We start from the raw sequence: 27557 nt of genomic DNA, 5'->3' as shown, positions 1-27557 counted from the left end.
GGTACACTTTGGAGTAATGTGTTTCATAGGTTTATTCTTCTCTGCTCCTGATTTCTGTTTTCTTATTTTAATTTCCAGAATTTAAGTTGTTTGTGACTTCATCATTTATGATTTAGATCGGGGATCAGCAAACCTTTTCTTCTAAAGCCAGATAATAAATATTTTAGGTTCCATGAAGCAGATGGACTCTGTTGCAACTACTCAACTCTGCTGTTGTATTGTGAAAACAGCCACAGATAATACATAAACGAACGAGCATGGCTGTGTTCCAGTAAAACTTCATTTATAAAAGCAGGCAGCCAGCTGGATTTGGCCCCTGGGCCATCGTTTGCCAAGCCCTGATTTTGATTTTGGCATCTTGCTCTTTCTAAACTCCAGCCCTGTCTCCTATAGTATTTGAGTGGCTTTTCTAGGTCTTCTACTTTGCGTCTTCCTGGGGTTCTCATGTACACATTACAAATTATACTGATGATGTACCATCATTTAAACAAGTGTAGCACATATCTTCTGCTAGCTTTCCTGTCTGTATCCAGGATTTGATTGATTTTTACAGTAATATAGTTGATTGTTTCCAGGAAATATGTTGCAGTAGCCATTAAGTATCTTTGTATCTATGTTGTAATCAATAGTGTGGAGCCTGTCATCCTTAATATGTTTTATATTATTTTCCTTTACTATCATATGTCTGCCTTTGTTGAAGCTCAGCTTCCAACCCTCACCCACTCCAGTCTTTTCAATTTGTCACTGTCAGCCAGCAGAGCTGAATGCAACCAGTGGGTTTGGAGATGTTCCCGAGTTCCTTCTTGCAAATCATTTGTAAGACCTTTCCTTAATATTTTCTGTGGTACTCTGCAGTTTGTTCTCTTTCCAGAACTGTGTTCGTTTAGTCATAACCTTGGTTACTGTCTTTCTGAGCCACTCTTCTGCTGAAACAATTTCCCAAATCCATGGCGATTTGGTCTTTCAAATAACAAAAATTTTAGCAAATGCTACAATCCTCTTTTTTCCCAGTATATTCAACAGTACACTGGGAATAACATAAAAACTAGTTATACGCAGAGGCTACCACAATCATTTTATTTTTTTAAACACTTATGACTGGTATCTTGTTTGGTTGTGAGCTATTAAAATACCTGAACAAGTCATTTCTCCTGTTAAACATTTTATGTCCATACAAAAATACCTTTCATCTTAAGTTCTTGTCATGAATACTTTTTATTTGAATTATCAGTGAAAAGTGAACCTCACCAGTCTTGGCATGCCCTTGTAGTCTTAGCTCGTTAGGAGGCTGAGGCAGAAGGTCTCTTGAGCCCAGGAATTCATGGCTGTAGTATGTGATGGTTGCAACTATGAATAGCCACTGCACTCCAGCCTGGGAAACACAGTGAAACCCTGTCTCTAAAGAAAGAAAGGGAATAATGTGTAAGTGTTTATAATGACATCTTCACTGCTCTAATATTGCAGAAAATAAAGTTATCAGATGAACCTACGTTAGGAACATTTTGCCACAGAGAAGGAACACAGCATCCTCATAACTTCAAGCTTTTTGTGTTTTGAAAATGTTTTGGCCTTTAGCTTTATTAGCTGCGAGTTCCATTCTCTTAGCTGAAGATACCTTTCTAGTAAAAAATATATATCACCTAAACACCCTTTGCTGTCTTAATTTAAATAGAAACATGTATTTTTTTCTTTTCTTTTTTTGAAACAGAGTCTTGATGTGTCATCTAGGCTGGAGTACAGTAGCTCAATCTCAGCTCACAGCAGCCTCTGCTTCTCAGCTTCAAGCAATTCTCATGCCTTAGTCTCCTGAGTAGCTGGGACTACAGGTACATGCCACCATGCGCAGCTAATTTTTGTATTTTTATTAGAGACGGGGTTTCGCCATGTTGGCCAGGCAGGTCTTGAACTCCTGGTCTCAAGTGATCTCCCCTCCTCGGCCTTCCAAAGTGCAGGGATTACAGTTGTGAGTCACTACACCAAACCAAAACACATGTTCTTAACAAAGTTGCAAGTATACATTCACTTGGTGCTGATAGCTGGTGTATTTGTGATGGACTAGTCTTTTTCTTTTGATGATTCATTTGCGAGAGGTTGCTGTGTGGCTAAGAGAAGGTTTTCCTACAGTATGTGGTATATTCCCAGGATGAGCCTCTGTTTTTTACAGTAAACAATTTCAAGATATGGTATCCTTTTGAGTTATAGGATAAAACACCATGGGCTTTGCAATCTTTTAGCACCAACTCTACCAGTGCTTTGTTTAGCAAAAGCAGGGGCATGAAGAATGAAGTTAGGAACAAATCTATTTCCTAGGATAGATCCATGTTGGGCCTGGTCAACCTGGTATCTCCACAAACAGCCTGAATATTATAAAAACCTGGATTGTGATCACCATGCAGTCAGTTCTCATGTTCAACAGCAAGACTTGCTTGCCCTGCTATTGTACCTTTTACATAATAAGTATGGCATGATTTCTTCTATATTGTGATCATTAAGGCCAAAGTCTAGTCCTTGACATTCACTGGTGTAAAATGTTCATGTGAAAGAAGAAAATGTTAAGTAAAGGTCTGAGGTAGTTGCATTGGGCCTAATGGAAAGAACACTGTATCAAAATTGAAATCTTGGCCCAAGTCCTCTACATTTAGCCTCTCTGTGCTTAAGCCTCTCTGTGCTTCCCTCTCTTGCTGGCTGCTTGCTTGTGGAAGTTTGTTCTTGCATGGATAAAGTAAGATAATTGAATTGAAAGGAGGGAAGGACATGAAGCTGTACAAAGATAGTGATAATAGCATAACGTTGTCCCTTCATTCATCAGTGGACAATAAACTGATCCAGGAGGTAAATGAAATAGGGGTTCTGGCTGGACACCTAGCCCACTTCGAGACTATTCTCATTTTGACTTGGGTCTTGCATTCACCTTGTAATTAGCAATCCCCTCATGCCTACCATACCGGGCACCTACAAAGCCTGTGTTTGCTAGACCAGCTAAGGGGCCATGTACTTACCCAATCATATCCAGCATCACCAAGGCTGCTGCTTAGAAGTGATGTGTGGGTGTGGCTTGATTCCCTTGAAGATTGGCAAAATGTAAAGGAGCGTGTGAAAAGTAAGCCCTTTGCTGGGTCTGCTGTTCCATTCGCCTCTGTGGAGGTCTAAATTATACGTGTTGGGTTTTTTTTTAATGGATCGATGTTAGTGTCGAGGTGACATTTGACACCGCTTCACTGCTCTAATGTTGCAGAAAATAAAGTTATCAGATGAACCTGTAGAAGCAAAAGAAGATTACACTAAGTTTAATACTAAAGATTTGAAGACTGAAAAGGTATGTGGGTTCAGGTGTAGCAATGAATCATTCGTACCCAGCGGATGATATGCACAAATACATGTGGAATAGTTGCGCGCCTCATTGTGATGACAGTTTAGACCAGGAAGAACTATTAACTTGCATTTCTGTGACTTAATAATTAATCCAGAATGGTGTATGACAGTGAAAGTGTTAAGCAACTAAGACTTTTTATGAGTCAAAGAAAAACAATATACTACTTACCCAGAGTGTGCCTAGATTTTTCTATGTATTCATAGAGTGGTAGTATGGGAAAGGAGGGAGGAAGCTCTACAGGTAATTTTTTGTCAACCCTGCTGCCCAGAAGCAGAAATTATGATTATTATAAAAATTATTAATAATTTCACCATTCAGCATTCACCTTGGCAAATGGCATTTTGGTAACATTCCTTACTGAATTTTATACCTGCATTATAAATACATGTGTGGTCTTCGACTTTGACATTATAACACTCAGTTCTGCCCTTTTTATTTAGCATCAAATTGTGAAAATGTTCACATATCACTAACTATTCTTTGAAAAATTATTCATGGTTTTATGATATTCAGTCACGGTGTTAATTTCACCAGACGGAATGTAATTTAATCATTCCCCTATATTTGGACATATAGGTTACTTCTGATTTTTTCATTTTTTGTTTTATTAAAGTAATAGACATTCTTATTTGCAGTCTTCATCTCCAATCATTTCATTAGACACAATTTTGAACTAAGAGTAAGAGCTTTGAGAACATGAACTCTTTCATAATTGAAATTATAAAGTGCTTTTCAAAAATGTAGAAATTTGTGCTCCCAAACATGATCTCCAAGTGAGTTTTGATCTTGCATTTTTGATGGCATTGAGTATTATTTTTATTCTTGAACATTTTTGCCTGTCAATTAGGCTAGAAAGGTTGTTTTTCCAAATGCTTATGGCCCATTTGCATTTTTGCAAATTGTTGGTTCATGTCCCTTGCCTGTTTTCATGTTGAGATAGTAATGTTTCTCTGTTGCTTTGTATGAGCTCATTCTAAATTAAGGCTATTAACACTTTTCATGAATACGCGCTACAAACTCGTTTTAACCTTTTCATTTGATTTTTTAACAGTGTTAAATTTTTCTGAGAATTAAGTACAGAAATTGTTTTTCTTTATGATTTTCCCATTGTTTTTATGCTTAGAAAGGCCTTGCCCATCTCAAGACAAGTTAACTTTCACTTTGATTTTAACAATACTGACTACCCTCAGAGTTTAATGTTTTTTAGAACTGTTATTCTTGAATCAATATGTAATTTATTTGAGCATATGATATTAGGGATAGTTCAATTTAAGGTCTGCCCAGATAGCTAGTTATCTCGATGCTGTGTCAACAGGGATACTGTGAGTTTCTCTGAGAGAAATCTTTGTGCCCCGCCCTTCTATGGGGCTACCGCTTATGTATCCACTTGGGCACAACAGAGGATTGGACCAGGATTTCTTAAATGCACGAGATAAGTCTGAAACAGACTGTCACTTTGCACCATTCAGTCAAAAAGAAGCCTACTAAATTATAAGTGACAATGTGAAAAGCAGAATTGTGGGAATCACATACTGTGCCTCTAAAAAATACTTTGGCAATGACTTTGTCTTACAGTTCCCAGGGAGACAGGTGATTTTTTGTTTTTTGATTCCCATCATTTATGCTTCTTCTGAACAAGTTGTGATACATCTGCCTCAGAGTTAAATCAGCTGCTATTTACCTTCTGAAGTGCTTTTTATAGGACACAGAAGAAAAAAAATTCAGTGACCAGAGAGAGATAGAAATGTAAAGGGCAGAGTTATTCGGAGTCAGCTTTTTGGAAAGTATTTCTTTATTGGAGGAAAAATTAGGCAGTTATCCTGCTGGTCTGGGATGCTTTGCAACACAGGTCATCTTTTGAATATCATGGGTTGTCCTTGGTTTCCCATGGAGCAAATGAATAAAATCAGATGGTAAATTGGTGTGAATTATTCATCATGTGGTAAATACAAGGCTGTAATTCATACCTCTGACAATTGCAGCCTGTGTCAGTTCCATTGTTTGTGCTGTTGCACTTAATGCACCCTCCAGAATTATCCACCCCCTCCCCAATGTAAACCATTGGTTGGAACATTCTGCTGCTTAGAAGGCAGCAGTTTTGTCTTCTGCCTCTTCTAACATATTCTGTCTCTTAGGTCTGAATTCTGAATAGAAATCAGAACTTTTCACTTCCTTATGAAGCACGTTAGTGGGGATGCTTACCTTCTTTAATGAACCTTGAGACATGCAGTCTTCTTTGATTTGCATGTGTGAATAATAAATGTTATATTCATAACAATTTTTCTTTCTTATTTTCATTAACAGAAAAATAGCAAAATGACTGCAGCTCAGAAGGCTTTGGCTAAAGTTGACAAGAGTGGAATGAAAAGTATTGATACCTTTTTTGGTGTAAAGAATAAAAAAAAAATTGGAAAGGTTTGAAACTTTGAAAATAAAATCTAGCCAAAATATTTGCATATTACATATTTCAATTTTGTCCTTCCTGACCCTTAATCACTACCTTTGATGGGGGGAAGGAAGAGGCCAATTTTGTGTTCTCTTAAACATTTCTTTGCATTTGGTTTTTGTGTTCCTGAATGAGATATGGGAAAGTAATTGAGTAACTTCATGGCTGTGACTTTTTGGAAGTCTCATCTGACGTAATGAAAAGTAGTCATGTGAAGAGAATTAATATCTAGCATCATGATTTCCTCAATAAACTGACCTGTGACAACCTTAGAGTGTCTGACTATTTTTTAATGCAACTTTGCACCCAGTAGATGTAATAATATATGTTCAATATACTGAGAGAAACTGGATTACAAAACTGTCAGGTAAATTATTACTTTTAAAAAGGGTTTAGTTTTTGGTAATTTTTTTTCAGTGGTGTTTTTCTGTCTTAATGAGTACATGTTCTCTGTAGAGAATAGAGAAAATAATAAAATAAGAATTTCAGTCTCCCATTTCTTCATTACCCAGAGTTAATATGTTTTCTTATAATAATAATTTTTACAAAGGAATTATAGTAACTTTATAACCTTTTTTTTCAACTTTTATTTTAGACTCAGGGTACATATGCAGGTTTGTTACAGAGAGATACTGTGTGATGCTGAGGTTTGGGATGTGATTGAACCTGTCACGGAGGTAGTGAGTATAGTACCCAATATGTAGTTTTTCAAGCCTTGCTCCCCTCCCACTCTCCCTCCTCTAGAAGTCCCCAGTGTCTATTGTTGCCATCTTTATGTCCATTTGGACCCAATGTTAAGCTCTTACTTATAAATGAGAACATGTGGTATTCGGTTTTCTGGTTTTTTTTGCGTTAATTCCCTCAGGATAATGGCCTCAGCTGCATCCATGTTGCTGCAAAGGACATGATTTCATTCTCTTTTATGGCTGTGTAGTATTCCATGATGTATATATACCATGTTTTCTTTATCCATTCCACCGTTGATGGGCTACTAGGTTTATCCCATATCTTTGCTATTGTAAGGAGTGCTGTGATGAACATACAGGTGCATGTATCTTTTTGGTAGAATAATTTTCCTTTGTGTGCATAGCCAATAGTGAGTCGCTTGGTAGTTCTGTTTTCGTTCTTTGAGAAATCTCCAAACTGCTTTTCACAGTGCTGTACTAATTTACATTCTTAACAACAGTGTGTTTAAGTGTTCCCTTTTCTCTGCAGCCCTGCCAACATCATCTGTTATTTTTTTACTTTTAAATAATAACTGCTCTGACTGGTAGAAGATGGTATACCTCATTGTGGTTTTCATTTGCATTGCTCTGATGATGAGTGATGATGGGCATTTTTCAATATGTTCGTGGTCACTTGTATGTCTTGTTTTGAGAAGTGTCTGTTTATGTCTTTTGCCTACTTTTTAATGGTGTTATTTGTATTTTACTTACTGATTTGTGTAAGTTCCATATAGATTCTTGATGTTAGTCCTTTGTCAGATGCATGGTTTCTCTCATTCTGTAGGTGGTCTGTTTACTCTGTTGATAGTTTCTTTTGCTATGCAGAAACTCCTTAGTATAATTAGGCCCACTTGTCAATTTTTATTTTTGTTGCAATTGCCTTTGAGCACTTAATCAAATTCTTTGCCAAGGCTGATCTTGAAAATGGTATTTTCTAGGTTTTCCTCTAGGATTTTTATAGCTTGAAGTCTTACAGTTAAGTCTTTAATTCATCTTGAGTTAATTTTTTGTATATGGTAATAGGTAGGAGTCCAGTTTTATTCCTCTGCATATGGCTGGTCAGTTCTCCCAGCACCCATTATTGAACAGGGAGTCTTTTCCGCATTGCTTATTTTTGTTGACTTTGTTGAAGATCAGATAGCTATAGGCGTGTGGCTTTATTTCTGGGTTCTCTTTCTCTACCTTTGGCCTGTGTGTCTGTTTTTGTATCAGTACTATATTGTCTTGATTGCTGTAGCCTTGTGTTATAGTTTACAGTTGGATAATGTGATGATTCTGGCTTTGTTCTTTTTGCTTAGGATTGCTTTGGTTATCCAAGCTCTTTTTTGGTTCCATATTAATTTTAGAATAGTTATTTTCTAATTGCATGAAAAATCACCTTAGTTAAGTTTTTGTAAACATTTTTTGTTACTATTTTCCCAGACTACTAACTGTCCTCCAAAAATATGCTTTTTTAAATGACAGTATAATTTTTGATTATTTGGATATTTGATTATTTAATAACCATGATCCTGTTTGGACATTTGGATTACCCACAAATGTTGACTGTTTGAAGAATCAGATTATAAGTAAATATTTGTCCACATCGTTTATTATTTCCTTATAATGGATCTTTGGATATGGGCTTATTGGATTTTCAAATATATATTTATGGGAATACATTTCATGGAAGAACATATAGACTTTTACACTCTAACAAACAATGGGTGTGAAATCTTAATGCCACCTTGTTACCATTGGTTGCTACCTTTGGAAATAAGTGGAAAAAAAGGTATTTTATTGTGGTTTTAGTTTGTATTTCCCTGGTTAGTAATGATTTTGAACATTTTTTCATACTTATCAATTGTCATAGAGAATTGTCTGTTTATATTTTTTGTTAAGTTATTAGGGTATCAATATTTTTCTTATTGAGTAAAAGTATTCTATAACTTAAGGACATTAATTTTGTCTGCTGTGTTTGTTGTAAATTTCTTTTCTTGGTTTATACTTTGCTTTTAATTTTGCTTATGATTTTGACATGCAGGTGTTTTTAGTTTTTATTTAGATGTATATACGTAAACTTTTCCTTTACGTAGATATTCTATTTACAAAGATGTTTCTTTTTACAGGAAACTTAACTAGACACTTTCATTTTCTTCCAATTTTTTAATAGTTATATTTTTGTTTTATATTTAATTACTTAAATCATCTAGAGAATGTATAATTATGTTTAAATATGCTGTGAGGTAAAGCTGTAATTTAATTATTTTCTCACCAGTTTAGCTTTTCATTTAATCTGTAGGATTATTTTGTCAAGTTCTAAGAGTAAGTTCCAATGGCATTTTTATTGAGATTTTGTTAGATGCATAACTTACTTTGAGAAAACAAACATTTTTACAAACTTAAATATTCTTATTTGGGAATATGGTATTTCTCGTTATTAACTCAAATCCTAAGCATACCTTTTACTAATATTTTGTTCTTCAGCTTCAATAGGTTCTAGATACATCTTTGTAGGAGTATGTCTAGATATTTTCATTGCTATTAATGAAGTTCGTTTTTTTCCAGCTAGGTCTACCAACTGGTCACTTTGTGGTAACAATTTATATTTTTATATATTTATCTTTTAAATAACCGGTTTACTAAACTATTAATGGAAATTTTTTCCACTTTATTTATTTGGGGTTTCAGTACATAATAAAGTATATAATTTAGTTTTTAAAAATTGTGTGCAATTCTTTATAATAGTTATACCTCTTTTATATATTTTCTGTTATATTGCATGGCCTACAGTATCCAGAACAGTGTTAAAGAGTAATAACAGTCGTCTTTGTCTAATGGGTGATTTTATTGATGTGCTTTACCATTAATTCTGACACTGGTTGTTGCTAATATGGTAAAGAATATCCATCCTTTTATACTTAGTTTCCTTAAGGTTTAAATTAGTAATTGGTGTTGGTTGTTATCAGATATCTTTTTGGCATCTGTTGAGGTGTCTATAAAGTTTTTACCACTATCAAACTGTACCTGAGTGTCTGTAATAAACCCTCCCTGGCAATAGATAAAGAGTCAATAGCATAGTGGATGGATCCTATCTGTCTTGGCTTTTGTAAAATATAGTTTTCAATTACTTTCTATGCTTTTATTAAGGAATTTTGCAGCCGTATTCACAAGCAATGCTGCTGTTTGGCTTTAGTGTTAGAATTAGGCTAGCTTTCCATTTTTTCCAATCTTCTGGAAGAATTAATTTTGCATTTTGATGTTCTATTCCTGGAAAAATTTTAAGAATAGTAGAGGTAAAGCTATCTAGCACAAGAGCCTTTTTGTTGTTGTTAGAGTTTTCTTTAATCTGCAAGAATTTCTCATCTGCTCTTTGTCTTACTTGACATTTTTGAGGAGTACAGGGTAGATATTTGCTGAAATATTCCTCATTCTAATGTTTGTTTTTGATTAAATTCAAGTGATACTCTTAGGGCACCTACAGAAGTAATGATATGTCTCAGTACACTGTGGCAGGAATCACAGTCTGTCTCAATATCAGATGTTGACTTTGATCACTTGATGAAGGTTCTGCCTACAAGTTTTCCCACTGTGAATTATTATTAATTATTTTTGCAATTAATAAGTAATTTGTGAGTAAGTATTCTGGGACTTTGTAAGTATCCTATTTCTTATCAGATGTTTGCCTACTAGATTTAGGATCTGATGACTTTCTTTTATTTCTTTTGTATTTATCAGTTGGCATTCTTCTGTAAGGAAGAACTTTCCTTTTTCTTTGCTTCATTTATAAATTCTTAACGGTATGGATTTATAGATTTTTATTTTATCCAGTGGACTATATTATATTATTATTATTAATTTTAATGGTCATATTGTTTCAGAAGAGCTAGTGGGAAATCCTTCAAGCTGACTTCTACATCTTTTGGGTATGTCTCTATCATTCTTTAATATATTCCTACTTCTGTGACTGGATGTTTCAGGCTCTTGTAATTTCCCTGTGTAAGCCCTGAATGCATCTTTCTTTCAAGCAACCCTGGCTCCTTTCAGTGAAGAATGGTATGTAGAAACCAAGATCTAGGCAGTGGGTATGCTTATTGCCATTGGTATGTCACTGCTTGGGAGCCAAAGTAAAGAAGTGTGTGCGTGTGTGTGTGTGTGTGTGTGTACAAGTACACACACATATGTATACTACATTCTCATATCAACATTTCTAAATCTATCCATGTATCTGTCAGTATCCATCTGATAATCTTGACATAATCCCTACTTGGTCACAGTATGTTCTTTTTATATATATTATGGGGGTTTTTTCTAATATTTTGTTAAGTATTTTTTGTGTCTCTGTTCATGAGGAATATTGGTCTGTGATCTTCTTTACTTGTAATGATTTTGTCTGATTTTGATGTCAGAGTAAAACTGGCCTTATAAAATGAGTTGGGAAGTACTCTTATCACCTATTTTCTGAAAGAGTTTGTGTGAGGTTGCCATTGTTGGTTCCTTATATGTTGGACAGAATTCACCAGTGAAGCCATTTGGGCCTAGAATTTTCTTGTGTGGAAGCTTTTAAATTACTAATTCAATTTCTATAATAGATGAAGAGCTATTCTAATTTTCTTGTGTCAGCTTTGGCAATTTATATCTTTCAATAAATGTATCCATTTCACCTAGGTTGTCAAATTTATTGGCATAAGTTGTTCATCCTATTTTTATTATCCTTTTAAAATCTGTGGATCTGTCATGATATTCCCTCTTTCATACCTGATGCTGGTCATCTGTGTCTTCTTTTTGTTTTCTCTACTAGTATTGCTAAAGGTTTGGCAATTTCATTGATTCTTTCAAAGAAGCATTGTCTTCTGACTTGCATAATCTCTGATGAGACATCTCTGATATTTCTTACATTTCTTCTCCTTTACATAATGTGTCTCCTCCTCATGGCTTCTTTTAAGATTTTCTTTATTATTATTTTCAGCAAGCTTATTATGATGTATCAATGTGGTTTTCTTTTTATTTATCTCATTTGGGAGTCCATTAAGCTTCTTGAATTTTGAGTTTATAATTTTCATCAAATATAGAAAATTTCTAGCCAGTATTTCTTTTATTTATTTATTTATTTATTTATTGCATTTTAGGTTTGGAGGTACATGCGAAGAACATGCAAGATTGTTGCATAGGTACACACATGGCAGTGTGATTTGCTGCCTTCCTCCCCATCACCTATATCTGGCATTTCTCCCCATGTTATCTCTCCCCAACTCCTCACCCCCCACAGTCCCTCCCTTATTCCCCCCAACAGACCCCAGTGTGTGATGCTCCACTCCCTGTGTCCATGTGTTCTCATTGTTCAACACCCGCCTATGAGTGAGAACATGCTGTGTTTGATCTTCTGTTCTTGTGTCAGTTTGCTGAGAATGATGGTTTCCAGGTTCATCCATGTCCCTACAAAGGACATGAACTCCTCGTTTTTGATGGCTGCAGAATATTCCATGGTGTATATGTGCCACATTTTCCCTGTCCAGTCTATCATCAATGGGCATTTGAGTTGGTTCCAGGTCTTTGCTATTGTAAACAGTGCTGCAATGAACATTCGTGTTCATGTGTCCTTATAGTAGAATGATTTATAATCCTTGAGATATATATCCAGTAATGGGATTGTTGGCTCAAGTGGAATTTCTATTTCTAGGTCCTTGAGGAATCGCCACACTGTCTTCCACAATGGTTGAACTAATTTACACTCCCTCCAGCAGTGTAAAAGTGTTCCTATTTCTCCACATCCTCTCTGGCATCTGTCGTCTCCAGATTTTTTAATGATCGCCATTCTAACTGGCGTGAGATGGTATCTCAATGTGGTTTTGATTTGCATTTCTCTGATGACCAGTGATGATGAGCATTTTTTGATATGTTTGTTTACCTCGTGTATGTCTTCTTTTGTAAAGTGTCTGTTCATATCCTTTGCCCACTTTTGAATGGGCTTGTTTTTTTTCTTGTAAATCTGTTTTAGTTCTTTGTAGATTCTGGATATCAGCACTTTGTCAGATGGGTAGACTGTAAAAATGTTTTCCCATTCTGTTGGTTGCCGATTCACTCTTAGGACTGTTTCTTTTGCTGTGCAGAAGCTGTGGAGTTTGATTAGGTCCCATTTGTCTATTTTGGCTTTTGTTGCCAATGCTTTTGGTGTTTTGGTCATGAAGTCCTTGCCTATGCCTATGTCCTGAATGGTTTTGCCTAGATTTTCTTCCAGGGTTTTTCAGTATTTCTTTAAATACTTTTTTCCATTTTTTCCTCCCTTTTCTTCCCACCCCCTCAGCTTCTGGGACTCCAGTTTCATGTATGCTGGAACACTTGGTATTGTCCTCCAGGTCCTGTCACTGAGTTTCTGTTTTGTTGGTTTTTTTTTTTAATGTTCCATTTTAGACAGTTTCTCTTGCTGTATTTTCAAGTTTACTTTGATATGTAGTATGTCATCTTCTGTGAACCTGTTATTTAATTTTTATTTTAAATATTGTAATTTTTAGTTATAGATGTTCCATTTGGTTCTCTTTTATGTTTTCCCATATCTCTTATTATGCTTGCAGTTTTCTTTAAATACTTCAATATGGTTAAAATAGCTGCTTAAATATCCTCATCTGCTAGTTCTATTATCTTTGTTATTTTCTATCTTCCAGGTCTATTTCTCTCTCTTTGACATTTTTATTTTGAAATAATTTTATACTTACAGAAAAGTCATAAAAATAGTAAAGAGAGGTTAGATAACAACATTTACCCAGCTTCCCTCAATATTAGTGCCTATATAACCATACTACAAGGATCAAAACCAGAAAATTTACAACCTTATTGTACTTTCACCTGTCTTTCCACTAATATTTTTTTAATTTCAGAATCCAGTCTGTGATTCTACATTGTGTTTAGCTGCCACATCTCTTCAGTGTTTTCTGATTTGTAAGAATCCCTCAGTATTCCTTTGTCTTTCAATGACCTTGGCACTTTTGAAAGTACTACCCACTTATTTTGTAAATGCCTCTCAATTTTTTGAAACTACGTTAATATCTTATTTCTCGTATGATAATTTCACTATACTACTAACTAATAATACTAATAGTAACATACACATTTATGTGCTTGGCAGTGATCTAAGCACTTTACATATAATAACTCATTTAATCTCTACGACAACTATAATCGAACAATGGCATAGGTTCCAGAATAGCAACACCCACCCAAAGGGCAAAAGATGAGAGGAGAGGCTGCTTAACTGCTTGCATTATTATCCCTGTTAATAGTTAGCTTCTTAACAGGAACTCTGTACCTGTCAAGGTTGTGTCTTGCATGGTGCTGAGCACACAGTATGCAATCAGTAAAGGGTACGTGCATGACAGTCAATAGGTTGAATATTCTCACTAGTTGAGACTTGATGGTTTTTTCCAGCAAAGTCAAGATCTTTATCTACCTCTAAAGTGCCTAAGCTGTTTTCTAGCTTTCTTTTGGGTTCTTGAATATGCCAAGATGTTCCCACACGGTTGCCTTCGTATGAGTGGTTTGTCTCTGTGTGCCTTTTTCTGAATCTTCACATGACTGGCTCCATCTTATTATCTTATCTTTAGGATGAATTTTTCAGAGACCCAATCCTTGACCTTCCTCCCCTGACCCCACCCAGCTCCTCCTCAGTACACTCCATCCCGTTTTCCTGCCTTACTCTCTGCATAGGACCTTCCCTGACTAGTCATGCCCGGCACGACTGCTTTGGTTGATAACAAACTGCATATGCGATGGTGGCCCCATAAGATTATAACAAAGCTGAAAAATTCCTGTCACCTAGTGAGTTGTAGCCATCATAACATAAGATTGTAACACAGTGCATTACCTTTTCTATGATTAAATAAGTTTAGATATACAAGTATTTACTATTGTGTACAACTGCCTATAGCATTCAGTACACTAACATGCTGCACAGGTTTGTAGCCCAGGAGCAATAGGCTGTACCACATAGCCTCGGTGTGTAGCAGGCTACACCATAGGTCTGGGTAAGTTGTATAAGTACTCTCTGTGATGTTCACACAACAACAAAATTGCTTACAACACTTTTCCCGTAACGTATCCCATCATTAAGCAACACATGACTGTACACACACAGCATCTAACTTGGGGTTGCATACAGTAGATCTTCAACAGATGATTGTTGCATGAGAAAATTAACCAACCAATCCGTCAGTCTGTACTGGACACCCTAGACAGGTGTTCGGCAGTACAGTGTTGGAGTCTCGACAGCCTTGTGGCTAAACCTCGAACTTGAAGAGTCATTCTGAGAATGAGTTTCCTGTGATGCATTAGTATTTGAAGTCCAAGGACTTACTCATAAACTTATTCATAAACTTGTGTGGGCCTTAAATTTGTGTGTTAATGTTGCTAATGTTGTGTTAATGTTGTTAAGTGAAATAGATACAGTCTTTAATCTCTCTGGATAAAGGGCTGTGCATTGTCTTTTGTCAGTTGATTGAACTACGCAATTACTGGAGTCGTTTTACATGCCATTTAGGGTATTTATATTAAGCCTACAACCTAAATTATTGCAGCTTGGGAATATATGTGGTCTTTATAAACGCCTTGTATTCACAGGAGCTTGAATAGGAGCTCACATTATGATTTAGCTACAAATTATTTGGGAATTTGGGAAATTGGCAATTTTGTTTTCTTGCCTGTTTGACTTTACCGTTGATGCCAAGTTGAAGATCTCGCTTGCAATGTACAACATTAACTGAGTTGAATAATAATTGAAAAGTGAAAAACAAAAGTTGTTACACATACAGAGTGCTGTTTGGAGGAATAACTTTAAGAACAAATCCACGTGGGCTTACATTTACACATAAAATGTTCATAAACACGTCTATACACATAAGTACACACAAACATAAATGCATACCCACATATGCACAGACACAGACTTACATATGCATATCCTATCCTTCTTTAAAATTCTTTAAGAATATCAAACCTGAGCCTTTTTAGACTTCATTGTACTAAACATTAGGATACACTAGCCTACTCGAATCCTTTGGCCCTTTGCTTCTCTTACTTATTATTTCTCTTTTTGATTAGTGTGACAAATTTGGGAAAGCTTCAAAACATTTCTACAAACTGCAAAACCACTTGGGTACATAGACAAGAGCCTCCATCTTTTTCATCAGACTATACATATATTTTTTCTGAAACTGATCCCAGGTTACCAACATTCTTTTCTTTTTATGTCTAATTTATCTTCAATTTAAATTTTCCTTGTACTCTCAGACCCTGTCGTCTTTCAAGATTTAAGCTTCTTGGTTCTGCACTGCCAAAGAGACTCTCCGCTGTAGGGCTTAAACTGGATGTCACCTGGAATTGTCTTTTGTTTGTTCAAGTCTATTTCATATGTGCTGCTGTCCATTCCCAAAATCATATTTCTCTTCTATGGGACCTTAGCAAGACACAAAGGCAAGCTGTGAGAACCTAAAGTGTACCCATTTACTTACTACATGTACAGTATTGCTTATATTATATGCAAACTTCTGACAGTAAACAGATTTCACAATCTTTAAAAATATAAATAAAGTGAAAAAAGGACTCCACATGATCAACCATGTTTCAATACTAAACAGACTAATTAATAGAACATGGCAGGATTGGTCCTGGTTGTAGTCTTAGTTCTGCCTTAATTCTGTGAGCTGTGGAGGAAGTCACTGGCATTGCTGGCCCCCAGTCACCTCTCAGCAGGAGATGGGACTACATCATCGAGATTTTTTTATGTCTTTCCCTCCAGTCACTGGTGCTTCGGGAGCCACGTCTTCCTTCTACCTGGGAGGAAAGTGCTTTTAGAGTTCACTTTCATGCAGTACTTACCATGCACTAAGGACTCCCCTAAACTCTTCAGATGAACTAGCTCATGTGTTTTGCTCGAAGAAAGTCTGGAAGAAAATACAATAAAATGCCCAAGCTGGGTTTTGTGGTGTCCATGATATGTGTATATGTATATTTCTTTTCTTCATTTTCCAAAGATTACTTCACTTTGCAATGGAAAGAAATACAAAGAACACAATTGTTGGAAACTAATAACAAAGACTGGCAAAGTGCTTTGCAATTTTTAAAGCACCTTTAACATGAATTTATGTGTTTAATCTTTCCAGAAGCCATATGGTACAAGGGGTACTATTTCTCCCATTTTGCAGTTGAAAAAGGGAAGCTCACCTCATTTGTCCAACATCACACAGCTAATGAATAACGGAGCCAGAACTTGAACTCAGGACCTCTCACATCCAGACTTCACACATCAAATTCCCTTTCCCCAGGGGCCCTAACTTTGACTCTGTTACATCCTAGGACATCCCCTCTTCACCAGATTTGAAACACAGCCTCTTCACATAGTTTAGGAGTTGACCTTCTCTGTTCTTAAAGCTGATCTAACTTGACTAGCTGCCTTGCATTACATATTTTCTCTCAAACACCCTTTTCTCTAGGACAAATCCAAAATTTGACAATCTTGGGAGTTAGCTACATCGTAGTGAGACCTCTTCCTGGAAGAGCTCCAGGTCTAGAGAAGCAGGTGGGAGAGTGTTTCCCAAGTGTGTTTAGAAAATGTTTATGGGCTTTGTCCTCATCTGAAGAATCAGAAATGATTTGGTTCTTACACCTTTGTATACACTCTGAGATTACACAGTCCTGACGTTTATATATTCCTCAGAGCCGTCAGACTGACTGAAAGGTTTCCTCCCTATGTTTCATCGTATTTTTACAGTTCTCACAGCAATTACATATCAGTATTTAAATTAACCTTGGCTGGGCACATTCACTCAATCCTGTAATCCCAGCCCTTTAGGAAGCTAAGGCCAGAAGTTCAAGTCCAGCTTGGACAGCATAGCAAACTCTGTCTCTACAAAATAAAATAAAATTAAAAATTAGCCAGGTGTGGTGGCACGCACCTGTAATTCTAGCTACTTAGGAGACTGAGGAAGGAGGGAGGATTGCTTGAGCCCAGGAAGTCAAGGTTACAGTGAACTATGATTGTACCACTCCACTTCAATTCAGGTGACAGAGCAAGACCCTGTCTCTTTAAAAAGTAAAATAAAATAAAGTAATCTTTACAGCAACCCTCCAAGGTAGACCAGAAAGGGGGTGGTATCCCTGTTTTATTGATGGTCAGTGTAAGTTCATGCAGATGGTAGGTGGCCAAGCCCAGATGCCCGCCTTCCACCCTCAAGCCCAGGCCTTATTTTTTTGCTTACCCAAGGTTCTTATTCATACCATTGTCTGTGTAACTTATGGCCATTTAGCCTTAAGTAATCTGTTTTAATTACAAACTTTATTTTAAGAAAGGGAAAGATCACATTTATTCTGCTGCATTTTCTTGCTTTATTCACAATGAATTCAGCAGGTCAATTTATCCTCAACAGTGGCAAGCCAAAATTTAAGTAAAGCTTCTACTTAGCTGGTACATTTGCATGTCAAATCTTTAATTCAGCTGTCAATGTTTTAGCATTGACTGTACTTTCATTAATAAATGTTATTTTGATGGTCTCAAGCTAATCAAGACTATTTGAGAGAGGGGACAGCACCAAATGAAATTTACAGGGAAATCAGAGCTTCTTCGTGGACTTTAAAAGAATTGTTACTTTACGTATGTGTTTGAATCGGAATACATAAAATTAAAGTCAGTCATGTTGTTCTTGCATAAACAAGCAAAAGAAGCCAAGGAATCAACTTAGATTTATTTGTTCCTTTAAGAGCATGTACTGGGCACCTGCTGTGTGCTAGAAATATTCTAGGTAGTGGAAATGCAGATATCAACATGGCAGGCAAAAATACCTGCCCTCAAGAATTTCCATTCTAGAGTGGGTAGACAAATGGCATGTCAGATAGTGCCAGGGCCTATGGAAAAAGCTGAGCAGGCAGGGTGCCAAGTTCTGGGGAGGCGGTGGTCAGAGAAGGCCTTGCTTCCTTATTCACATTCTGCCATAGAAATTTGATTTCTGTGTACATGTTTTTTGTAACATATAGTTCCAAAATAAGTTATTTTTAACTTTGCCCTCAATAAAAACCAACTTGTAGTAATTAAACTTGTTCAGTACATTCTTCACAGGGCTATTAGGTGCCACTACTTCTATCAGCAGCAAGTATATGCTTATCTATTTTTTATACGTTGGAGTCTACATAAGGTTTCCTGCTTTTTATGAAAGGAACTACCTCTTTAAAAAAAGAAAAATCATTTAATAATTACTTATGTCAACCTTATTGTCATGCATTTCTTGTATTTTTTTCCCTATATGGTGGTGCTCAATCCATAAGTTTGGGCCGCCCTAATATTATATTTCACTCCCTTTGAACATTTAAAGAAAAATATGCTGCTTGGTGTGCTCTCCAGGAGCCTGATATGAACCCTAGAATGAGATCTCAGAGGCCGGCCATGATGGGAACCCCTTCCTGCATCTGAGGTCATCTTCTAGAAGTGAAAATGCTCAGCTGCCCTCAGGACTAAACCAGCCAGCCCTGCGTTTCTGTTCTAGGAGCTGCAGATAGTGCTTGGGATTTCAGGTGACTGTTTGTCCTCACCAGGACACACACATGTTTTCCTTTCCTCTCTAGATGGCAGCACAAAGACAGAAAAGGGTCAAGTGATGGTGGTGGCTCCACGCGAGGCTTGGCGGTTCCCCTGCAACTTCAGACACTCCCAGAGGGCTCGGACTTTTTCTTCTGCACTTGCTAGAAAATCGCCAAGTGCCAAAAGGTGTATTTTAAAGCTCTGACTGTAAATGCTTTATTTCTTTGATCAGTACTACTAGTCTGTGTGGGCAGTGGCATTCCTCCCTGAAGCACTGAGCTAGGCAGTTCCATCTGGGAGCTTGAAAGCATCCCAGCCGTGTACCTGTTCACAATCTGAGGACCTCAAGCTTGGGTCAGGCCAGCATGTTTTAGGTATGGATGTGGTGACTCTTGATTTCACCCTGAAAGCTTTGGCAAACCAAGTTTCAACCCTTACTTTAAATACTTACAAAAAACCTGACACTTCTTTACTGCTTATCCATTTGGCAGCTTCTAATTCATAAACGTACATAAACATTGGCATTTTATCTCTCCAGGAGTTATTAAACATTTCTTCCTTTTTAAAGGATTTTCCAGTATGTGTATTATTTTATTTTTCAGAGTAAGGATGTAAGAGATGAGGGAAGGTTGGAAGTAGATGCCAAAAAGTGCTTTGGTGGGGAATCTGGTGCGTAGTGAATATGTCTTAGCAGGCAGTGGGAGGTTTTGTGCAAAAATGTCTGGATTTGAGCTGGCTTGTCCACTTGACGTGCAAGAGGAATGTGTGGGTGCTGCTCAGCTGATCTTCCCTCATTCACACGGGACCCCAATCTGCTTCTTCAGGCAATAATTTTGTTTTCGAATCTCTGACTCCAAAGAGTATTAATAATTAGACCCTAGTTCTGGGAAGCAACCTTATCATTTTTCCACACCTTCCTTCACATGTAGACATTTTTGTTAACCTCGGGGACTTTTAAAATTCCTGCCTTTCTGCAGAGGACAGGTGAATCTTCTACAAAAACCAAAGCCACAGGATACTGATGATGTCAAGTTTGTCACCAGAAACCCTGCTCTCTTAGCTGTGCCTCAAGTTTATGTTCTGACACTTCAGATTCAAACACCAAATATTACAAGATTTCATTCTATTGTTTTTTTTCTTTTCTCAAGTAATTCATGATCATTCTCACAAAAAGAGAAGGCAAAAGTGATCCCCACCTCCCACTGCCAGCACTACCCAGATTCTCCTGGGTGACTGCGTCCTTGGCCCTGAATCAGGTCCCTTTCTTAGTTATCCAGTCTCCCACTTCCAGTTTCTGTCTTTTTCCTTACAGCCTGAGCAGCCCTACAGTCACTGTTCATGTAATCCGTTTCATCGTTTAATCTGAGAATCCAATCCTATGGAGCTCTCCTTCAGAAATACCTCATAGGAAAATTAAAATTAAGACAAATCAAGAAATATAAAACTCCAGCACTTGAATAAGCCCTTTCCTTTTTTTATTTTATTTTATTTTTTTTTTATTTGCAACAGAGTCTTTCTCTGTTGCCCAGGCTGGAGTGCAGTGACGCAATCTTGGCTCACTGCAACCTCTGCCTCCCAGATTCAAGTGATTCTTCTGCCTCAGCCTCCTGAGTAGCTGGGATTACAAGCACACACCACCACACCAGCTAAATTTGTTCTTTAATTATTTTTAGTAGAGATGAGATTTCACCATGTTGGTCAGGCTAGTCTTGAACGCCTGACCTCAAGTGATCTACCCGCCTCAGTCTCCCAAAGTGCTGGGATTACAGGCCTGAGCCACCACGCCCAGCCAGCCCTTTCCTCTTCATGCCCACTGCCACCGAGCATCAGGCTGTTCTCGAGGGCAGAGACCATATGGCCCATGTCTCAAATGGAGACACACTCTCAGTGCTAAAAACACCAAGATAGCACTGAGCATGCCATGTGTGCCCCCACTCAGCACGTGAGTCACTGACGCACAGATAAGGTGACATACTCCTTCCATATCAAGTTGTCAAGGACTTTTAGAAAACAGCCGTGCTCAGAGCTGGAGAGGATGTGGGAAGTGGGCCTTGCTGGTAAGAATAGAAAATGGTACAACTTCTAGAGGCCAACTTGGAAATGAATATGAAAAGCCCACATGTGTCACATTTCCTTTGTTTCAGCGGCATCCATTGTTAGAAACACAGTCTTAGGAAATGATCATGAATGTGTGCAAAGATTTAACTACAATATTCACTGTGGTTCTGTTTAAATAGTAAGTAATTGGAAAAAAACTAAATTAGAGGGCTGAAATTATTTTTTAAACTTTTATACTGGGCTGTGTGTGGTGGCTTACACCAGTAATCCCAGCACTTTGAGAGCCCAAAGTGAGAGGATCACTTGTGCCTAGGAGTTTGAGACCAGCCTAGGCAACACAGTGAGGCCTCCATCTCTAGAAACAAGAAAAATTAAAAGAAAAATGAGCTGGTCATGGTGGTATGTGCTTATAGTCTCAGGTACTTGGGAGGCTGAGGTGAGAGAATGGTTTGAGTCTGGGAGGTCGAAGCTGCAATGAGCTGTTGATCATGCCACTGCACTCCAGCCTGGGTGACAGAGCGAGACTCTGTCTCAAAAAGCAAAAGTTGTACTGCAAGTATAAGTAATAGCTCTTTTTCTCTTTCCCCTCTTCTTTCCTTCTTTTCTCTCCTTTCTTTTTTTCCTCCCTTTTTAAGAAATTTTCTAGATAAACATGTTACTATTATGCTAATACAAAAATAAAAATACTTAGTTGGTTAGTTTATACCATTAGTTCCTCATAACTTTCCTCTCCAGATTATAATCTCTTTTAAATTTTCATGTCTCATTTAGTAAGTTCCTTGGAGGAAGACTCATACTATATATGTTTCACCATTCTTTGCTCAGCACTCACTCAAGTAGATCATAGCAAATCCTACCAGTAATCAAATAATTGCTCTTCTACCCCCCACCTTTAGAGTTTCAGATCTCTACTGTTTGATTCCTTGACTTCCCAACCCAGTCAAAGATATATGATTTGCTTGAAATTGTGTGTTTGGGGCATGTACACACATGCTGAAATTAATTAATTTTGCTTTGAAGGATTCCTAAGAGCCCTGGAAATAATTGCAAATGCTCTGGAGTATATCACAACCAGGACTGAGAATTACTGTTTCTGTCTACAAAACTAAGGGGAGAGAGAAAAACATACTACTGAATGAGCAGAGCACAGAAGCCAGTGAATGTTTCACACTTGCTGGCATGTAGTTTTTGCTGGTTTTTTGCCCTAGCAGATTGTGACCAAATTGCTCAACTTCACAGCAAGAACTCTAGGGACTCAATTCCCGAGTGCTACTAATTGGCTTTTCAAAAGAACTTTATAGGGATAAATTAATTGCTACTATACTTTTAGTGACTTTAAAGTTAATTAGACCACTTCTAGAAATATGTAAAATTGTGTGATCCTAACTTAATGTTTCATTTCTCCCTCAGTTTTTACATGATTTGATAATATAAAAAAGGGGACTGTAAAATTTTGATATTGTTGAGGCCTTTTTAGAAAATTGACATACACTTTTCTTTGTATCGTTGTTGCCAAGAGAGGTTAAATATTGATACGTATTACCTAGGAGAAAGAAGAGCATTTTGCGCGAAATAAGTAGGTTATACCGAATTTGACAGACATCTCTCCTGACCGATTTTGGAGCGCGTATCTTCATGTGCCTTGTAAAACTCCTAGAGATGCATTCAGTTTTCAGTATTCCCAGATATATTTTACTACTCGAACTGTTTTTCCCATATAGCATCTCAATCAACTGCTGTTCCGTAAAACTCCTTTGGGACTTTTCCTTGCACCTTCTTTAGTCACTTTATAGCAACAGTGATATCCACAATATTTAACATAAATAAAACAGCACAGCACAGACCACAGAGCAGTCTGGCCAGACTGCCAGTCTCATGGTACTGACGCCCTCCAGCTGCGTATCACCCCAGCTTTAACCTAAAAATTAAGGCAGGAAAACCTTCCAGATGAATCCTTTTCCAGAATCCCATGTATTTGGAACCCTTGGGTGTGTGCTTATTGTTTGGGTTTGTGTTGTTTTACATTTGTTCATTCACTTGTGTGTGCTAACATCATTCCATCCATCACGATACAGCCGTTAAGAATTAACATCACCAGACTTTGGAAAACCCAGTTCTATCTGATTAAATGTTATCTATGAAGGTATTAAATATTTTTTCTAGGAGGTTAGCCAGGCTGAATATGACCTTTTCATTATTATTTCAAAGTCTCAAGACTCAACTACTCCACAAATGTGGACCTCCACCCAGACTTCATTTGAGCTCCAAGCTTGAATGTCTAGTGGTCCTTTGACATCACAGCCATACCTGAGTATCTGTCTCAACTCATGATCTTCTCCTTGATTAAAAATGAAGAAGGAATAAAGGGAAGGGAAAAAGGAGGGAGGGAGGGACGTAGAGAGGGAAGGAAGAGGGAAGGAAGGAAGGAGAAAGGAAATGCAAGAAGGGAAAAAAGGAAAGGAAGGAAGGAGAGAAGAAAGAAAAGGAAGTAGAGAAGGAAAGTGTTTAAAACTAAACATGGTGGGCAAATTATTTTTCTAACTTTTCCTGTTGATACAAACCACAAATCTTAGAGTCGTTCTTGGCCCCCCTCACTATTTTAACCTTGTCACCCACACATGGCCTTTCAGTTTATCCTGTAAAAATCTCACAAAGCCAGATATTTGACTCCATTCCTATCACCATCCTTCTGGTTCAAACAAGCCACTGTCATCTCCCAGAGCACAACTGTGCCCTCCCTTCCTGAAGGACCAGCATCCAACTCTAGAACCCTCCTGTACCCTCTCCACCATCATCCTCTGCCTCTCCCAGACCCTCGCACATACCCCGCTCCACTCTAAAGCTTTCATTGCTCTTTGGATGAAGCCCCACATGATGACCTGCAAGGCTTTGCATGCCAGAGCTGAAGCCCTTTCCTCTGCAGCCACACTTCCTCTGCAGACCCTCAGTCATGCCATGCTTACTCTGGCTATGTGGCCTTTAGTTGTGCTGTCTCCTCGACTGAAATGTTCTGCCAGCTTCCTCTGATTACCTAAGTCCTGATCTTCCCTAAGATCTGATCTACCGTGGTCTGCCATAGGCAAGCCTTAGGAAGGCTCCCCTGACCTCCCAGAGCAGGTCAGATCTTCCCATCACAGCTGTCATGGTGCCCCTGACCTCCCCTTCACGGAACTATCACAGAGACATTTTTATATTTTTAGGCCTAATAATTCTATTAATGTTTATCTCTTGGATTACACAGAGCTTTGTGAAGGCAGAGACCGTTTAACTAACCACTCATGCAAAGAGTTAACACGGCAGGCCTGAGACTGCTATGCTTAGAATGGCCTGCTTACAAGGTTGGCCTTTGGCTGGGATCTGAGAGCTTGAGTGGTAAATGGTTCCTTACACTGGTATGAAACACTGATAGGATCAGAGGGGCTGGCTGTGACTTAACTTTGGGTAGAAGCAATGTGCTTTATGTTGAACATGGAACTTTCTTTCTGGCAGCCTGGGATTTTGGTACGCACCGTGCAGAGACAGCACATGCGACCAACCCTAACATTAGGCATGGAGTCAGTAATGAACTTCCCTGGCAGAATTGTTGCAGGCATGGTGCTGCTTTTCCATTGCTGGGATGCACCCCCTGTGACCCCACATGGGAGGGAGAGAGCATAAGGAAGCCTGTACGTGGATTTCTGCAGACTCTGCCGTGTCTTTTTTCCTGGCGTGGCTATGTATCCTCACAGCAGTGTCCTAACTCTTAGTGGTGAACACGGCTGTATGCCAACTCCTGTGAGTCCTCATTGCCAATACTTAAACGTGGGGGTGTCTTGGGGACTCTCAACTCACCATGGAATCCCCGGAATCTTGCTCAGTATTTGACATTTAATGAATTGCTTAATACATACTTTCTTTAATGAAAATGACCCCAGAGGGCTAGGACTAAGTCTATCCTGTGGAAATTCTCAGAAGAACTCAGGAATTTTATAATTTATCAACTATATCCTAATGACCCAAATAGAGAAGGCACATCTTTCTAGAAAAGGCAGAATAAAAAATAACTCAGGAGATTTAGCATGGTCAAATTGTTTTCTCATGAAGATGAATTTTCTCCTGTATCTCCAGTGGCAGCAGGGTAGAGATGAGCCCCCAGCTCCTCTCGGGCCCTGTTGTTCCACCAGCTTCCCCATCTCTGCCCTCTTTACTGTGTGTTTGCATAGTGGGGCAGCTCATCACGGAGAGTGACGCCGCAGTATCAGGGGAGCGAGAGCTTCTCGATGTTGGCTGCATTCAAGAACTACTGATGCTGGGCCCCACTCCTACAGATGCTGCAAATAATCAGTCTGAGGTGTGGCCCCGGCATTGGGATTTTAATATGCAGCCTCTTCTGACACCACACACTCCTTTCCCTCCTTCCTCCTTTGACAATCAGATTTTACAAGGTCCATCCTTCACCAAAGCAAATTCTTATTTCGTAAATGTTTTCAATTTTTTTGGTTTCTGGTTTACTAACTCACAGCCAATTGGCAGGCACACCGATAAGAGGAAGAAATAAGACCTTTTGCTTCAACAACATGAGAAGATTGGAGCAACTAAAACAAGCAGGTAGAACTTGAAACTATACAAATCAGGACTGTGGCAGATTGGGTCATTCCTAAGAACGTGGCTGGGGTGCAGAACAGAATCGTTCAGGAGAGCATGGTTTTTAAAAATGACCAGTAGTTGGCCAGGCACGGTGGCTCACGCCTGTATTCCCAGCACTCTGGGAGGCCGAAGAGGATGGATCACTTGAGGTCAGGAGTTTGAGACCATCCTGGCCAACATGGTGAAACCCCATCTTTACTAAAAATACAAAAATTAGCTGGACATGATAGCAGGTGCCTGTAACCCCAGCTACTCAGGAGGCTGAGGCAGAAGAAGTTCCACCACTCTGAGGAGAAGGTGGAACTAAGCTGGAATGAATGGGATTCAGGCAGGTGCAGCCCAAGTCAAGGCCCAAGGGAGAGACAGGAATTGACAACACGGGCGTAGTCCCATCTTCCCTGTCTTCAGAATCAGAAGCAGTGAGAATTCAGGGAGGCAGGCTCAGCTTTTGGGTTTGAAGAATCTCTTTGGGATATAACTTCACTTTTTCTCTTCCCTGTGCTGTAGTCTAAAGCTGGCAGTGGAGATTACAAGATAACTTGTGCTTAGAACCATGGGTCTGGCTAACAAGTCAGTGGGGACACAGCCTGCAGGACCAGCAGCTGTCTGGGGACCCTAGGGTTGGACAGGCCCAGGCAGGGTGAAGGCAAAGTTAGGATACTTAATTTACCCAGGTGCAAAGAAAGGCGTCAGCCTTCAAAGGCTTTCCATTTTTAACAAGCATAATCACTAAATGGAAACTGATCATTTTGCTGCTCATTTATTTTCCCAGTTAATGCTTTTCAACACAAGCCTTTATATTTCCCAAGAATAAAGACTAGTAAAAGAGAGGGTTAAGTTATGGCTGCAGAAAACTGGCCCTTACTTTGCTCCGCTGACAGTTTTATAAGGCCAAGGAAGTCCAAACGGTAAAAAGAATTTCTAAGCAATTCCACAGAAATTCTAAGCATTTTCAGGAAACTCATGTTTAACTTTTAAAAAACATTAATACAACATTCATTATAGTGATTTAATTAGCAAACCATGACAGATGGTCCATGCAGCGTCTTTTTTTTTAACGTGAACAAAATTACCAGTGGTTTTTTTGTTGTTGTTGTTGTTTCTTGTTAATCTTGGGTAAAGATTCCTTGGGTCTTCAAAGATATCCCTACTCAGTCTACTTTTTAAATGGGTAGCTTGCCTGAATGATTTTGTTAAAGCTTTAGTAAATGAATACCCTCTTGTCTGGAGTGTAATTTCCAAAGTGCGGGCTGAATGCAGTGACCCCTAACAGCCTGAATCTGGTCATTATGGACTGATGGCAGAGGAGATCCAGATATTTTGGTTGGATTCATGATTCGAGACTAAATCACTGTGATGAGTACAAAAAGGTCTGGTTTTGAAATATTTGCCATGGAACTAGAGTAGAAGGCAGAGCAACAGAGGCAGCGGTGGCTAGAGCCTGACCAGCCCATGGATCTCAGGCAGGACAGGCCTGCATGCCTCTGTGTATTTCTCTGGGCAAAAACACTGGGCTTCAAGGCTAGAAAGGCCAGGATTTCCATCCTGGTTCTTCCATCTTGAATAGGTCCTTTAACTTCTTAAAACCTCATTTTCCGTGTCGTTAAAATAGAGGTGATAATATCTCCCCAAAATATTGTGCTTTCCAGTTTCTCATCGCCCCAAAAATATTCACATATATTAAGTTCCTAGCACAGAGCCAGGCACATAATCGTGTCTCAATACAAGTTAGTTCTCTCTCTATTCCAAGGCCCCAAATTTCTCCCCAATCCAAGTATGCCTGAGCCTATA

The 27557-nt window shown here is 38.3% G+C and overlaps 1 protein-coding gene across 13 annotated transcripts in view; it reads left to right on the top strand.

The window, feature by feature from the left end:
• The window catches only part of RNASEH2B (ribonuclease H2 subunit B), a 125823-nt gene that overhangs the window by 42036 nt on the left and 56230 nt on the right, over window positions 1-27557 (top strand). For 8 of the 13 annotated variants that reach the window (XM_008991661.5, XM_054252947.2, XM_078348028.1 and 5 more), the window contains 2 exons: window positions 3236-3316; window positions 5678-6089. The exons of 1 other annotated variant lie outside the window; for it this stretch is intronic. In XM_008991661.5, coding sequence (XP_008989909.1) covers window positions 3236-3316; window positions 5678-5794 — 198 coding nt within the window. In that variant the 3' untranslated portion in view covers window positions 5795-6089. Of the gene's footprint in view, window positions 1-78; window positions 2611-3235; window positions 3317-5677; window positions 6090-19126; window positions 19660-27557 lie in introns of those variants that run through there. 4 more of the 13 variants (XM_008991671.5, XM_035297737.2, XM_008991670.5 and 1 more) reach the window with 4 other exon arrangements.

This window comes from Callithrix jacchus, chromosome 1 (assembly GCF_049354715.1).
Source record: "Callithrix jacchus isolate 240 chromosome 1, calJac240_pri, whole genome shotgun sequence".
Classification (NCBI taxonomy): Eukaryota; Metazoa; Chordata; class Mammalia; order Primates; family Cebidae; genus Callithrix; species Callithrix jacchus.
This window is presented reverse-complemented; position numbering and strand designations above follow the sequence as displayed.